This window comes from Gopherus evgoodei, chromosome 3 (genome assembly GCF_007399415.2).
Source record: "Gopherus evgoodei ecotype Sinaloan lineage chromosome 3, rGopEvg1_v1.p, whole genome shotgun sequence".
Taxonomy (NCBI): domain Eukaryota; kingdom Metazoa; phylum Chordata; order Testudines; family Testudinidae; genus Gopherus; species Gopherus evgoodei.
In genome coordinates this window covers 219,615,918-219,629,467 of record NC_044324.1, presented here as the reverse complement: position 1 = coordinate 219,629,467, position 13,550 = coordinate 219,615,918, and the positions used below count along the sequence as shown (strand labels likewise).

At 41.5% G+C, this 13,550-nt stretch overlaps 1 protein-coding gene across 2 annotated transcripts in view; it reads left to right on the top strand.

The window, feature by feature from the left end:
• RALGAPA2 (Ral GTPase activating protein catalytic alpha subunit 2) overlaps positions 1-13,550 on the top strand; it is a 317,151-nt gene that overhangs the window by 27,852 nt on the left and 275,749 nt on the right. For both annotated transcript variants that reach the window (XM_030558122.1, XM_030558121.1), the window contains exon 3: positions 30-79. In XM_030558122.1, the coding sequence (XP_030413982.1) occupies positions 30-79 (50 nt within the window). The remainder of the gene's footprint in view (positions 1-29; positions 80-13,550) is intronic.

Sequence of the window (13,550 nt, the reverse complement as noted above, 5' to 3'; positions counted from 1 at the left end):
GATATGAAATACTGTTTTCTATGTTGCAGGGAATAAATCACAAAGGGAGGAGCTGGACTCCATTCTGTTTCTTTTTGAAGTAAGTTATCTTATTACACTGTTCACTCCACAATGAGACCTACAAAACTTATTCTTCACTGCTTCATTCCTTGCATAGTCATTTACACCTGTGCAGAGTAAATTTAATACGCACAAATCAGAATGGTGGTAGTGTTTTATTCCCATTTTGCACAAGTGTCAGTGACTATATAAGTTGCAAGTCAGTAGAGATTCAGGCCCTGTATATACTAATACTACTTTTTAAAATAAATATTCAGAAATAAACTCTGTACTATGATACATGAATACCATGAGCTTGAGTAATATCTAGACCTAAGAAATGCAAAATGAAAATAAAAGCTATTTCATCTTGAAACATTATATGGAGCCTAGTTCTAGACTCCTCTAGCCTTTAATCACTATTATATATTGTAGTAGTCAGTTTCTTCCAATCAGAATAAAGGATTTTTTAAAATATCGACTTCAGCCTTTTAGGCTTTCTGATGAATGCTAATGAAAAATATAATGAAAAATCACATTTAAATTATTTTAGACCATAAATATTGTAGAAATATGAAACATACAATTTGGAGATAAATTTTCTGTATGTTGATTTGTATTGTTGGGGGTACTGTGTCTAATAGTGTTGCCTCTGCCAGTGCCTTGAATGAGATGACATTTATGGTGTAAAAGTGATGCATTATTTCTAAAGATATTATAAATCCTTTAACTTTCTGCAGTTAAGAATTCCCTATGTACTCTTTTCATCTATGCTTGTTCAAAGCACTGAATACCCTTTATGTTGTGATAGATACATCAGACCAGGAGAAAAATTAAACTTAACCTGCCAATCAAAACTTCTTATTTTTCAAAGTGTGAATAAGAATGCTTCAGCACATTAAGGGGTTGAGGGTTTGCTTGCTGGTAGAAAGGTATGATTTATAATTAGAGATTAAAGTTATCCCTTCAATTTTAATCATGTTTTCTGTGTACGTTTCTATCTTGTTGAACGACCAACAAATGTTTTTTTGCCCATGTTGATGAAATGCAAGCTGAAATGAAAATTATGGGGCGCACAGACTTGACTGCTGAATGTCTCCACTAGGCTTTAGGAAAGTATTCAGCAGCAGAATGTCTTATCTTGCATTTTAAAATTTTTCTCCTTTTCCCTCCAAAATCCACCGTTCAGTTCCTGCTTCAGTAAAGTTCTCTGAGTGCATCATTCTAGGATTTCAGATACCCTGAGATTCTTCATAGCTCATGATATCCAGTGTTACAGTGACAGGCTCTTAGAACTTCAGTGAAGTACCATGTGAAAGGGATTTTACAGCAGGAAGAAAATGATAAGCAAAAAGACAAGTTAAAACATACACTTGAGCTAAAGGTGCCCTTCAGCCTAGCTAGTGGAATTTTTCAACACAAATCTGTGTGCAGTCTTACTCTTAAGTTTGTGTTTGAAAACAAAAAATATTGCTACACATTTCTAAAGCTCCCACCATCACAGTATTTGGAATTCCACATTGTGTCTCTGGCCTTCTATATGGTAGAAAAACTTACCATGCTCAGTAATATTTGTTCCCCTTTACTCAATTGAAAGGTGTAAAACATCCACGTACAAATGATACAGTTCTAAGGAACATTTCTCTCACACTGTTTCTGGGGGTTAACAAACAACTGACTTTGTTGTTCCTGCCTCAACTGTTTGTGTCAGTGTGGATAGAGGAGCTATCTCTCCATAGCTGCAAGTTGGCAAACCACCTTTGGTTCACTACCAAAGAGTCTCCTCTCTGCCCCGCACATCATCACCCCCATTTCCCCTCCAGAAATACCCTCAGCCTCTACAAGTTCCCCCCTGCTCATGTCCTCAGTTGGTGAAACAATTCTGTTGTACCCGCTGAGAGTAGTGTAGCAGAAAAAGATGAGGGCTTCCCCTGAGTAATGATTATTGGCCACCACACTGCATTTTCTATTGCTTAGATATGTCCCTTTTTCTTCACTAGTGCCCCCCTATTTTGGTCCTTAGCTGGCAAACCAACTGTGGTTCGTTGACTGGTGGGGGCATTTGCAGAGGTATGTCATTTCCCTTAGAGAAATAGGGCTGGGGAGAGGTCCAAGACAGCTTAGCTGTGCTGTCCATTCCTCTCCCACTCCCCATTTCTATCCCTCACAGGGCCTGGGGAAGGGGTCTAGAGTAAGATCTAACAAATAACTGGATCCTGACACCCCTCTGTGGTGAAGATAAGTACTCCCAAGGCATTTGAAATGAAACAGTTTAAGGCAATGCCAGTGTGGGTGCCTGGGAGAAAGATAACTGATCAGCATGCCTAATGTGGATGCACTGAATTGTTTGTGTCTCAGTTGGTGCAGAAAATGACTAATTACAAACGGTTCAGTTCTCCAGTGCAGACAAAGCATCAGTAACAACTGGATCTAATTTTTGCACTTCACAGAAAAGAGATGCTTTTCCAACAGCCATGCAAACTCAAGCTGAGGTGTAAAAGCCAGCATGTATCTATCAGTCTTGCACAACACCTTCTGAAATAGAGAATCTGTATTTGGAAATTAGCTAACAGTTTTAATGACTGTGCAAACCACCAAAGAAGAGAGTACACTTGCCAGTAGTTTATATTGATTCTGCAGTGCTAACAAGTTTAAAAGTTTTTAAAAATGTATATATCTTCTTAACTGAAGGAAACAGATATCATTTGGAATTCATACTGGGATGAGATTTTTTATTTTAACTAAAATATTTTTTTAAAATAGTTGCAATTATGACCAGAAATGAAAAACTAGCATGCTGGGATTGTCCCTGGGGTAAACAAGGAAATTTTGTATTTTAACATATCATTTAACACACCTTTTTTTCTAGTGTGAACACAGTTTAAGAGAGTGAAGGCAAGTGAGGAAAAAATCATGCCAGGGAAACTACATTGCTGAAGGAAGGGGGGAAATGGGATGCTTGATATTCATTTGAAAGTGCCTCTCAACTGTTGGTAAGGGAGGAAAGAGGAAATTCTGGTGTGTGAATTTTGATAAGGATGTTTGGTCTACGATATATTTATTGTTCGTATCACAGTTGCATTTAGGAGCCCCAGTCATGGCCCAGAACCCCATTATGCAAGGAACTGTACAAACATGTAACAGAAGATTGTGTTAAGGCTATCAAGATCTATGGAGACCAATGAGGGAGGAAGTTTTGAGGCTTGCTTTGGGTGAAAATTACTTTGACATGCAAAAAGTCAGTTTTAATGACAGTGTGTGAACAGCGTGAAACAATAGCTTTGAGATGTGAATTATTGTTCTTCTCAATTCCTGGGATATGGATAAAATCCTGCAGCTAGCACAGATTAAAAACACTCTCAAATAACTCTACTAAGATCACCTTTTTCTTGGACTTCGGGTGGAGAAACAACATACACACTACATATTCACTTCAAGGAAGTGAAAAGAGGCTGAATATACCAGTGTAAAGTACTCCGATGGACATGGTGAATTCTTTACAAAATCATAAGAAGCCCATAACTTCATTTGAATGTAGGTTGCATCACAGGAGAAATTGGGATGATCCTACTGGTTCTGAAATTAAAATGCGTCCTCAAATCAATCTTCTTGGTCAGAAGTGGAACGTCTACCAGCTGATTGACCTGCCTGGATTTATTTTTTGATGGAACTATGATTACCTATAGATACGTTATTCAGAAATCCTGTTGGTAATTCAGGCCCATGTTTGTTAATGTGGGCACTACAATGGCTCAGCTACGGCAGTGCAGCTGTGCCACTGTAGCAACATAGTGTAGATGCCTCCTGTGGGAATGGGAGGTGGTTTTCTGTTGGCCTACCCATGTCTATCCCAGAAAGTAGGTTGGCATTATTATGGTGCTCAGGGGTGTGAATATTTTCAAACCTGGGAGTGCCGTAGTTATGTCAACCTAACTTTTAAGTGTAGACCAGGCCTAAATCTTAACAATTGTAGATCTTGAGCCTGTCAGGTGGACCCACTGAGGATAACAGTTTGAACTTGAACTTTGAGTTAGCAGCTACAGAATCTGCTTCCATTAACAATCTCCCCAGTTCCCTTTCCCTAAAATATGGTCCCTCCACTTCTTATAGTTAACATGGTGATAGCTTGCCACCCTAATGGAAAAACAAGCACAGACTTCCAGCAGTTAAACTGACATGCAGTTATTTCCCTTGGAACTAAAGCTATCCAAACAGTATTCAAAGTAAGCTCCTATCCCTGAGAAATATTTTAAAATTGTCCGGCTAGGTTAGAGGGTGTGCACACTGTGGAACCTGGAGTTGGAGAAGCTACTGATGCAGTCCTGAATCTTCACTCCTTAGTCAAGCAGCTCAAAAAGAGACAGCACGAAATGACTTTACTTAGTTTAGAAATAATATGAGAATAAAGAGTTTCTGAAAATTTTTGAATAAAGGAAACCTCCTCTGCTGGTGCAAAGCTTTAAAATGCACTGAATTTAAAGCAGAAATAGCTATTGATGGAGCTCCGAGACCAGTTTCTCCCTCACTGCAAAAATTGGAAGTTGTCCAAGAGATGTAATTATTAAGATGCACTACTATCAGATGAGAGACTCCTGCGACTCTCAGGAGATGTAAGAGAAAAAAGAACTTTTATTTTCTGAGGGCATAAAATCAAAGTCTTCAAAGACTTCACTGAAACTTTTGAGTCAGGAAAGCAACAGAAGAATTAAGGCAAAGAGAACAAAAATGTAAATGGAATTTTCCCTGTAAACTCATTTTACCTGTCACAGCAAGATTTTCAGTCTGTGAAACCTAAAAGGAGAAAAAGTGCTTCATTCTCTGGGACTGCCTGAGAAGACAGAGCTAAAATACAAGGAAATGATTCTGAGGAGAATTTAGAGGACTGACAGTGGCAGATTGCAGAGTGCTTGAAGACAAAGAAGTAGGGTTAGGATTCAGCTTTGTGGACAGCAGTGAAAGATGAAGAAGAGCTTTGAGGCTGGGGTCTGAATGTGTCGATAATTCCTTTTTAGAAATATTCAGAATCATATAATAATGTATCTGCTGTAATGAATTAAGGATAAAATTTAGAAAGTTTCTAAGTCCCATTGACTTTCAATGAGACACAGGCTCATAAGTGATGTAGGCCCATCTAGACTTAAAAATTAAATCAACCAAGGTATGTTGCTTGGGACTTTGAGAAATTTCACACACTGAGAGCCATAGTTTGATCTACCTATAACGCCCTGGTGTAGACACAACTAGGTTGACAGAAGAATTCTTCTGTTGACCAAGCTGCTGTGTCTCAGAGAGATGGAGAAGATTATTTCAGGGATAATTTTAATTTGATTAGAGCAACTGGTTAAGTGCATTTGGATGGGAGGAAACGTCACTACTGGAGTGGATGAATCTCAACTGTATGAACAGAAAATGAAAGTGCTCTTAATGTACTCCAGAAACCATATCACACAGTATAATCCTAATCTGTCCCTGAAGTCCCAGATAGCAATGGCTGTCTAAAATTAGGTTTCTAAATGCATTTGTAGCTACCTAAAGAGACGGCCTGATTTTTAAAAATGCTGATCATATAGCAGCTGTAATTGATTTCCCTGTTTTAGTTTCGTTAATGTTGCTAAAAAAGCAATTTTGAGACTATTTCTCTTTCTTTGATGTTAGTCCAGAAGTGAATTATTGTCTTCAGCTGGGAACTACTTCTTCAGTGCTGACTTTATACTCATAATGGCATTAGAAATGGAGATTATTTTCTAGAACAAGGAAGAAAAGAAGACTCTTCAATATAAAATTTAAAATGAAATTTAATTAAGGTTGTTCTGAATTCCTGCATACTGATCTTCCTTCTTACAGAGCAAGGATCAGTGAAACACTCCATCTTTTGTCTTACATGCATCTATATTTTAATTGCCAATAAACTAGGAGTATAAACAATTAAAAAAACACTTGGTCATCTTAATGTGTGTCTGTAACCTAGGAAAAAAATGAAATGGGAGTTTAGGCAATCTGGAATTTTCAGTCTCATATCTTTTGACTTGTTTGTTGTTTTTTCCTAACTTACAACACTTCATTTTCAAACTGTAATCTGAATCTGCTATTTATGTTAACACTAATAAAAGAATCTAAAGTAGGAGTTTAGCCATTAAGTTTATACATTAAGCAGAACAGAGTCATGTTAGCTATTGTATAGTTGTTTTAGCTCTTCAATGGCAACAGCAGAAAAATATTCCCCTCTCCCACCCAAAAGAGTAAAAGGAAGGCATTGTGGGCTAAGCAAGGCATCAGAAGGCACTTGCTCCCTGAGTTTTAATCTCAGGTCTATGTTAACTTACTCTATGGTCTTGGAAAAGTAATTGTGTCTATTTTTCCACTCAAGAAACAGAGCTAATACCCACCCAGCTAGGGTATGTTAGTAATTACTTCAGCATGAGCATTTGTGAGCTACAGCTCACTTCTTCGGATGCATAGAATGGAACACACGGACAGGAGATATTTATACATACAGAGAACATGAAAAGGTGAAAGTATGCATACCAACAGGAAGAGTCTAATCAATTGAGATGACCTATCATCAGCAGGAGAAAAAAAGACTTTGAAGTGATAATTAAGATGACCCATAGAAGGTGTGAGGAGAAATTAACATAAGGAAATAGATTCAATTAGTGTAATGACCCAACCATTCCCAATCTTTGTTTAGGCCTGAGTTAATTGTATCTAATTTGCATAGTACTTGAGTTCAACAGTCTCTCTTTGGAGTAGAAACAGTAAATACTAAGGGTATGGCTACACTTACAGTTTTGCAGCGCTGGTAGTTACAGCTGTGTTAGTACAGCTGTGTAGGGCCAGCGCTGCAGTGTGGCCACATTTACAGCACTTGCAGTGCTGTTGGGAGTGGTGCATTGTGGGCAGCTATCCCACAGAGCACCTCGTCCCATTTTGGCGCTGTGGCTTGTGGGAAGGGGAAGGAAGTGTGCGGGTCTTTCCGCTTCCTGTTCCAACGCCCCGTGGTGCTTTGCTACACATTCCGAGCAGTTTGGCGGCATTGTGATTCTGCAGCGCGATTTCTGTTATAAATAGAGCCTGAGCTGCTGAGGACCTTGCTGATGAATGTTGCCAGCACATCACGCATGGCAGTGGAGCTATTCCTTCAGCTGCAAAGTGAGAGTGACAGTGACAGTGAGGAGTCAGACGATGATATTGAATCGCCTGACGGTGAAGACACTAAATTGCTTGTGGCAGCAACAGACGTGCTCAGCACCGTGGAACGGCGCCTTTGGGCTCGGGAAACCAGCACTCAGTGATGGGATCACATCGTCCTGCAATCTTGGGATGATGAGCAGTGGCTGCAGAACATTCGGATGAGAAAAACCACTTTCATGGCACTGTGTGCTGAGCTCACCCCTACCCTGCGGCGCAGGGACACGAGATTGAGAGCTGCCCTGCCTGTGGAGAAGCGGGTGGCTATTGCAATCTGGAAGCTGGCAACTCCAGACTGCTTCCTATCGGTGACGAACCAGTTTGGAGTGGGAAAGTCTACCATTGGAATGGTGCTGATGCAAGTTTGCACAGCCATTAATCGCACCCTGCTAAGAAGAACTGTGACTCTTGGGAACGTGCAGGACATTGTGGATGGCTTTGCAGAAATGGGTTTCCCTAACTGTGGAGGGGCAATAGATGGAACGCATATTCCTATTCTGTCACCCCCCCACCTGGCATCAGAGTACGTTAATCGCAAGGGGTATTTCTCTGTGGTTCTGCAAGCGCTTGTGAATCACCGTGGGCGTTTCACTGACATTTACTCAGGATGGCCTGGAAAGGTGCACGATGCACACATCTTTCGCAACAGTTCCCTGTTCAGGAGGCTGAGGGCCGGGACTTTTTTCCCAGACCGCAAGATCACAGTAGGGGACATCGAAATGCCCACTGTGATCCTTGGAGACCCCGCTTACCCCTTAATGCCATGGCTCATGAAACCGTATACAGGGAAGCTTGACAGGAGCAAGGACCGGTTCAACTACAGGCTGAGCCGGTGCAGAATGACTGTGGAGTGTGCTTTTGGCCGTTTGAAAGCCCGCTGGAGGTGTCTTTATGGGAAGCTAGATTTGGGGGAAAGCAGCATCTCCGCTGTTATATCCGCGTGCTGTGCCCTCCATAATATTTGTGAAGGGAAGGGTGAAAGATTCAGTGAGGAATGGACCTCTGAGGTTCGACGCCTAGAGGATGAGTTTGCTCAACCAGAGAGCAGGGCTAATAGAGAGGCCCAGGAAAGGGCTTCAAGGATTAGGGATGCTTTAAGGGAGCAATTTGATGCTGAGAGCCAACAGTAATGTTTGGTGCATTTGATGTGCTTTGCTGTACCTTGGGGTACAATATTTACCACTTCCAGCAATAATATAACGTAGTGAAAAAGAAGAAAAATCCTTTATTCAACATACAGTACATAAAAGGCAAGGGGGTTGGGGTGGTGGACTGTACATTCACAGGTTTGAATATGTCCTATTTGGATCACTATTCAATGTCTGCTGCACTTCAGGATTACTATGCTGCAGGGTAATGGGGGTGGAGTGAACAGGGTAAGAATTATAGTTATCAGGGCTGGTAGGTGATCGTACAGGTGTTGGGGGCAGCTGGGGGTAATAAGAAACTGGCTGCTGGAGAAAGTTGTTTAGTGGAAATACTGGGGAACAAGAAAGAGGGCTTTGGGAGGGCTGTGGGTTACAACGGTACATATTTGTCTGCATGGCTACGAGAGACTCGAAAGACTCAGTTTGGCGAGCCAGGAGGCTTATCATCTGCTTTGTGGTTTTTTTGGCAGACAGTTCCTTTCTCCTGCTTTCTGTTTGCCTCCATTCATGTACACTCTGTCTCCATTCATACATTTTCTCTCTCCATTCCTGTGTCTTCCTACTTTCTCTGTTGTAGTGACTCATAACTGATTTGATCAATTCCTCTTTTGATTTTCTGGGATTTCGTCTCAAGTTCTGCAATCTACGTGAGGCCGGTGATCCGGCTGCATTAGTCAAGGTCACTAGAAAAAAGAGAGATAGAACCATGTAATACACAGAGGCTACATTGTTTATTATCACACAGTGAAGGACTTTTTAGACTTTTGGTGGCATCCTTCTCACATACCTCACATAACACAGAGAGGGCAGGGAAGCTAAAGTCATGGCGAGCAATGGGGTGAGTGGTTTTCCCCCGAGTTCCCCTTGGGAGTGGGAATTGACCGATGGGTCACTGGGATTTATCTGCAATGGGTACAGGAGGTAGCTGGTGTCCTGAACAGGGGACAGTAGTGAACAGGAAGGTGGCGAGCTGCTGGGGTGGGGGGTGGGGGGTTGGGCTTTGGTACGCGTTCACGCCGTCCTGCTGGTGAGGATGGGGGGAACGCACCGCGGTGCTTGATGCCTGCTTGGAGGGGAGTGCATAACACCGGAGCGCACCGCGTGGCTGGCTACGTGCTTGGGGGGGGGGGATAAACAACAGAGCGCAATGGGCTGGGGAAACGCGAACCTGGCGCCCTGCACTCAAGTATCCCTAAATTCTCAACAGGGTTTCCTACTGCCAGACATATCACTGCTGCGTGTTACCTGGGAAGAGAGGGAGGGTCTTCTACAGCAATGTGGATACCGCCCTGGCCCCTATGCAGCTTGCCTGTGTGCAGCCATGGTCCCCCCACCCCTCGCTGCACAGTGGATCGGACGAGTTAGCCTGACCGGGACAAGGACCACGGTGGCTCTCCCGATCAACTTGAGAAAGCAAATTGCAAACGCTCTGGCTGCAACTTTTCAAGAGATTACCGAGGCAGATTACAGAGACGTGATAGAGCAAATCAATGGGCTATTCCACGTTTAGGTATGCATGCAGGCAGCCATAACCCAAACCCTCCTCTCCCAAAACATAAAAATCTGCTTACCCCGAGCATGATCCTCAGTTTCTTCCTCACCATCAACTTCCTGCTGCTGCAACTGGCTAGCCTCCTCCTGGCTTGAGAAGAGCTCCTGGCTGCATGTGTACTGGGACTCCGGGGTGTCTCCCTCCATGCCAGTAGCCTCACTGTCGCCTTCCTCTACACCCTCCCCCACTTCTCCCTGCTCTGAACTCTCCATCGTGGTCCTCAGATTGGCAGTGGGGTCACACCCAAGTATGGCATCCAGCTCCTGGTAAAAATGGCAGGTTGTGGGGGCAGCTCCTGAGCGGCGATTTCCCTCACAAGCTTTGCAGTAAGCACTCCTCAGCTCTTTTATTTTGACCCTGCACTGCAACGCGTCCCGTTCATGGCCCCTTCTCATCAAGGACTGCGATATCTGCCCATAGGTATCATAATTTCTCCTTCTGGAGCGCAGCTGTGCTTGCACAGCCTCCTCTCCCCAAACACTTATGAGGTCCTGCAGCTCTGCATTGGTCCATGCTGGGGCTCGTTTGGTGCGTGGAGGCATGGTCGCTGATTGATTGATTGAGTAATTGCACTCCACACCTGGCTGAGCAAACAGGAAGGGAATTTTTAAAATTTCCGGGGCATTTAAAGGAGGAGTCAGGTGAGCCCAGGACAGTGGAGTTTGCATGATTACCAGAGAGGCTTCTAAGGTATGCTGGGATACCTACTTATGCCACGGAGGTCAATAAAAACGCTGGTGGGTGTCTACACTTGCTGACCACTGCTGGATCACCAGCGCTGGATCCTCTACACCCGAGGCTCGACCGGGTGTACAGCCAGCGCTGCAACCAGGGAGTTGCAGCGCTGGCCGTGCTGTGCAAGTGTGTACACATCCTAAGTTGCAGCGCTGCAACCCCCTCACCAGCGCTGCAACTCTGTAGTGTAGCCAAGGCCTAAGTTTCAGAGTAGCAGCAGTGTTAGTCTGTATCTGCAAAAAGAACAGGAGTACTTGTGGCACCTTAGAGACTAACAAATTTATTTCAGCATGAGCTTTCGTGAGCTACAGCTCACTTCTTCGGATGCATAGAATGAAACACATAGACAGGAGATATTTATACATACAGAGAAGATGAAAAGGTGGAAGTATGCATACTAAGATTAGACTCTTCCTGTTGGTATGCATACTTCCACCTTTTCATGTTCTCTGTATGTATAAATATCTCCTGTCTGTGTGTTCCATTCTGTGCATCCGAAGAAGTGAGCTGTAGCTCACGAAAGCTCATGCTGAAATAAATTTGTTAGTCTCTAAGGTGCCACAAGTACTCCTGTTCTTTTTGCAGATACAGACTAACACTGCTGCTACTCTGAAACTTAGTATTTACTGTTTCTACATTAATTTAAAAAATGCAAGGCACTGTATGAGTGATTAATACTAAAAAAAATACTTGAAAACACTTAGGACAGAAATACTGCGTAAAATGGAAAAATATAGCACAGTAACTTTTATGAACATAACAGCATTAGGTCTTGATTCAGCAAATTGCTTATGCATGTGTTTAAACCTCATGGTTGTGTTTTGCTGGATAAAATGCATTAAAAACCTTACATTTACTTAATTTTAAACATGCGCTTATGTACTTTATTGAAACAAGGCTTTAAAGGCTTAAAAGAGAACCAAAAACTTTGAAAGCTAATAGAAGTCAAAGGATATTGGTGGATAAGACTTACTGAGATGTTTACCATTCAGGAATACATATTACATAGTTATCAACAGCATGAGGAAGAGGAAATCCATGGATAAGATATTCCCATAAAACTAGGAGTGACCTGCTCTATAATGTTAATCTGTTGGAAATAAGATGACAATCTTTTTTTCTAGTAAGCTTATCACTCATTATCTCTGTTACACTGTTAGTAATGTAATGCACAAAGGAGAATGGTCCTTTGGAAGGAGCTCTTAACTCATAGACCAAAGGATACCTCAGTGTGAATATAGGACAGAGAAAACAGTGTAAATGCCAATCAAATAGACCAAAGGATACCTCAAGCCATAGGAGATGAAATTAATTGGTTGTTTAGTTTACCATATGTAATCCTATTTCAGCAGGAGCCAAGGTTTTCCCAATATTTTCTTCTAATTAGGTAAATAATTAGTTAGGATTAAAACATCCTCAGTACAGGTGCTGAGGGTTAACTGAGTTTAAGAATCAATAAACATTTAGGAAGGAGATTTACATAATTTTTTAACTTTTTTCCAGTATATTTTGGTGGTATTTGCAACTGTTTTAGAGTGACACCTAGTGTTTGTTTGAAACAAAAGAAAGTAACTCCATTCTCCACAAATTGTTTTAAAGCATAAAACCTTTTTTAGTTCCAAATAGAGAAGGCTACTTCTGCTTTAATTTGGAATATTTGTCTGCACATCAGCATCAGTGATTATATACCTAATATCTAATTAAAACCAATATAGTAATGGATATGAAACAATCAGAAGGGAGGAAATCTATTAAATTAAAAGGCAGTAACATCAGACCTCAGTACCTGTTCACAGTGACTATTTTGGAATGTTTTTATGACCAAACAAAAAATGTAAGGTTTTAAAATTCAGCTCTCTGGAATATTCTGTAAAATGATTTTGGCCTCAGTCCAGTTCCCAGTGGTTCTATATCAATTAGCATCACAATTGAAATATTTAGCACCCTTATTCAGTCAGACCGTGGAGGTCAAAGGCTGGATAAATGTGAAGACTGAATTTCCCTCTCTTCCTTAGCGATGGTCACTCCCTGTCAAAGTAACAGAATATTTTCGGGAAGCTTGTACTAACACTGTCTGTGCTGTAACTTTCTGTGACTACAGAAGGCATTACTCGTTAAGGCTGAACTCAGTCATGATGGACCTTTTTATGAGCACTACATTTACATAAATGTAACCTTACATAACATACAGTAATCTCTGGAATTCACTGCCAGAGTAGGTAATTGAGAGAGCTGGATTTTGAGAGAGCTTGATTTCTCTTATAGCCATTCATGCTTAGGAACCTCTGATATCTTGCCTCAGACAACCACCAATGTCTAATGCTTCAGACAAAGAAAAAATCCCCTTCCTCCTCCATAGTGTAGCTAGACAATTGTACTGTGCTGTATGTGGCATAGCTTGGAGATTTTCTTCCAGATCCCTGCAGTTACTTGTTTTTAAACACAGAAGCATAGTTTCCTAACTTTCATAAGTGCAAACTCTTCCAGGAAGACAAAAGTTAAAATAAGAATTTTATATTGCAGAAAGGTCTAGGTTTTACACTGGTTTTCCCACAAGGGTATATATTTTTCCTTTTCAAAGATCATAATGAATAAAAATATTTGAATTTACACAAACTCATACTATGTGCTACTGCTTGTTTCAGTCTAGAACTAATGATTGGTCTTTAGAAATATCTCTAGATATAAAAATTTAAAGGCCCATATTTTCAGAAAGGGAAGGATGCAAATGTATGGTGCACACATGCCATTATGATGGGCATGGTTTAACAATCTGAATGGAATTGGTGTATACACTTATGTCCTAAATTTATGTGTGCAGTTGTGCACAAATTCACTTGTGTGTGCACGTGTTCAGGTTGTGCATACAGTCATAGTAGGAGCTTAAT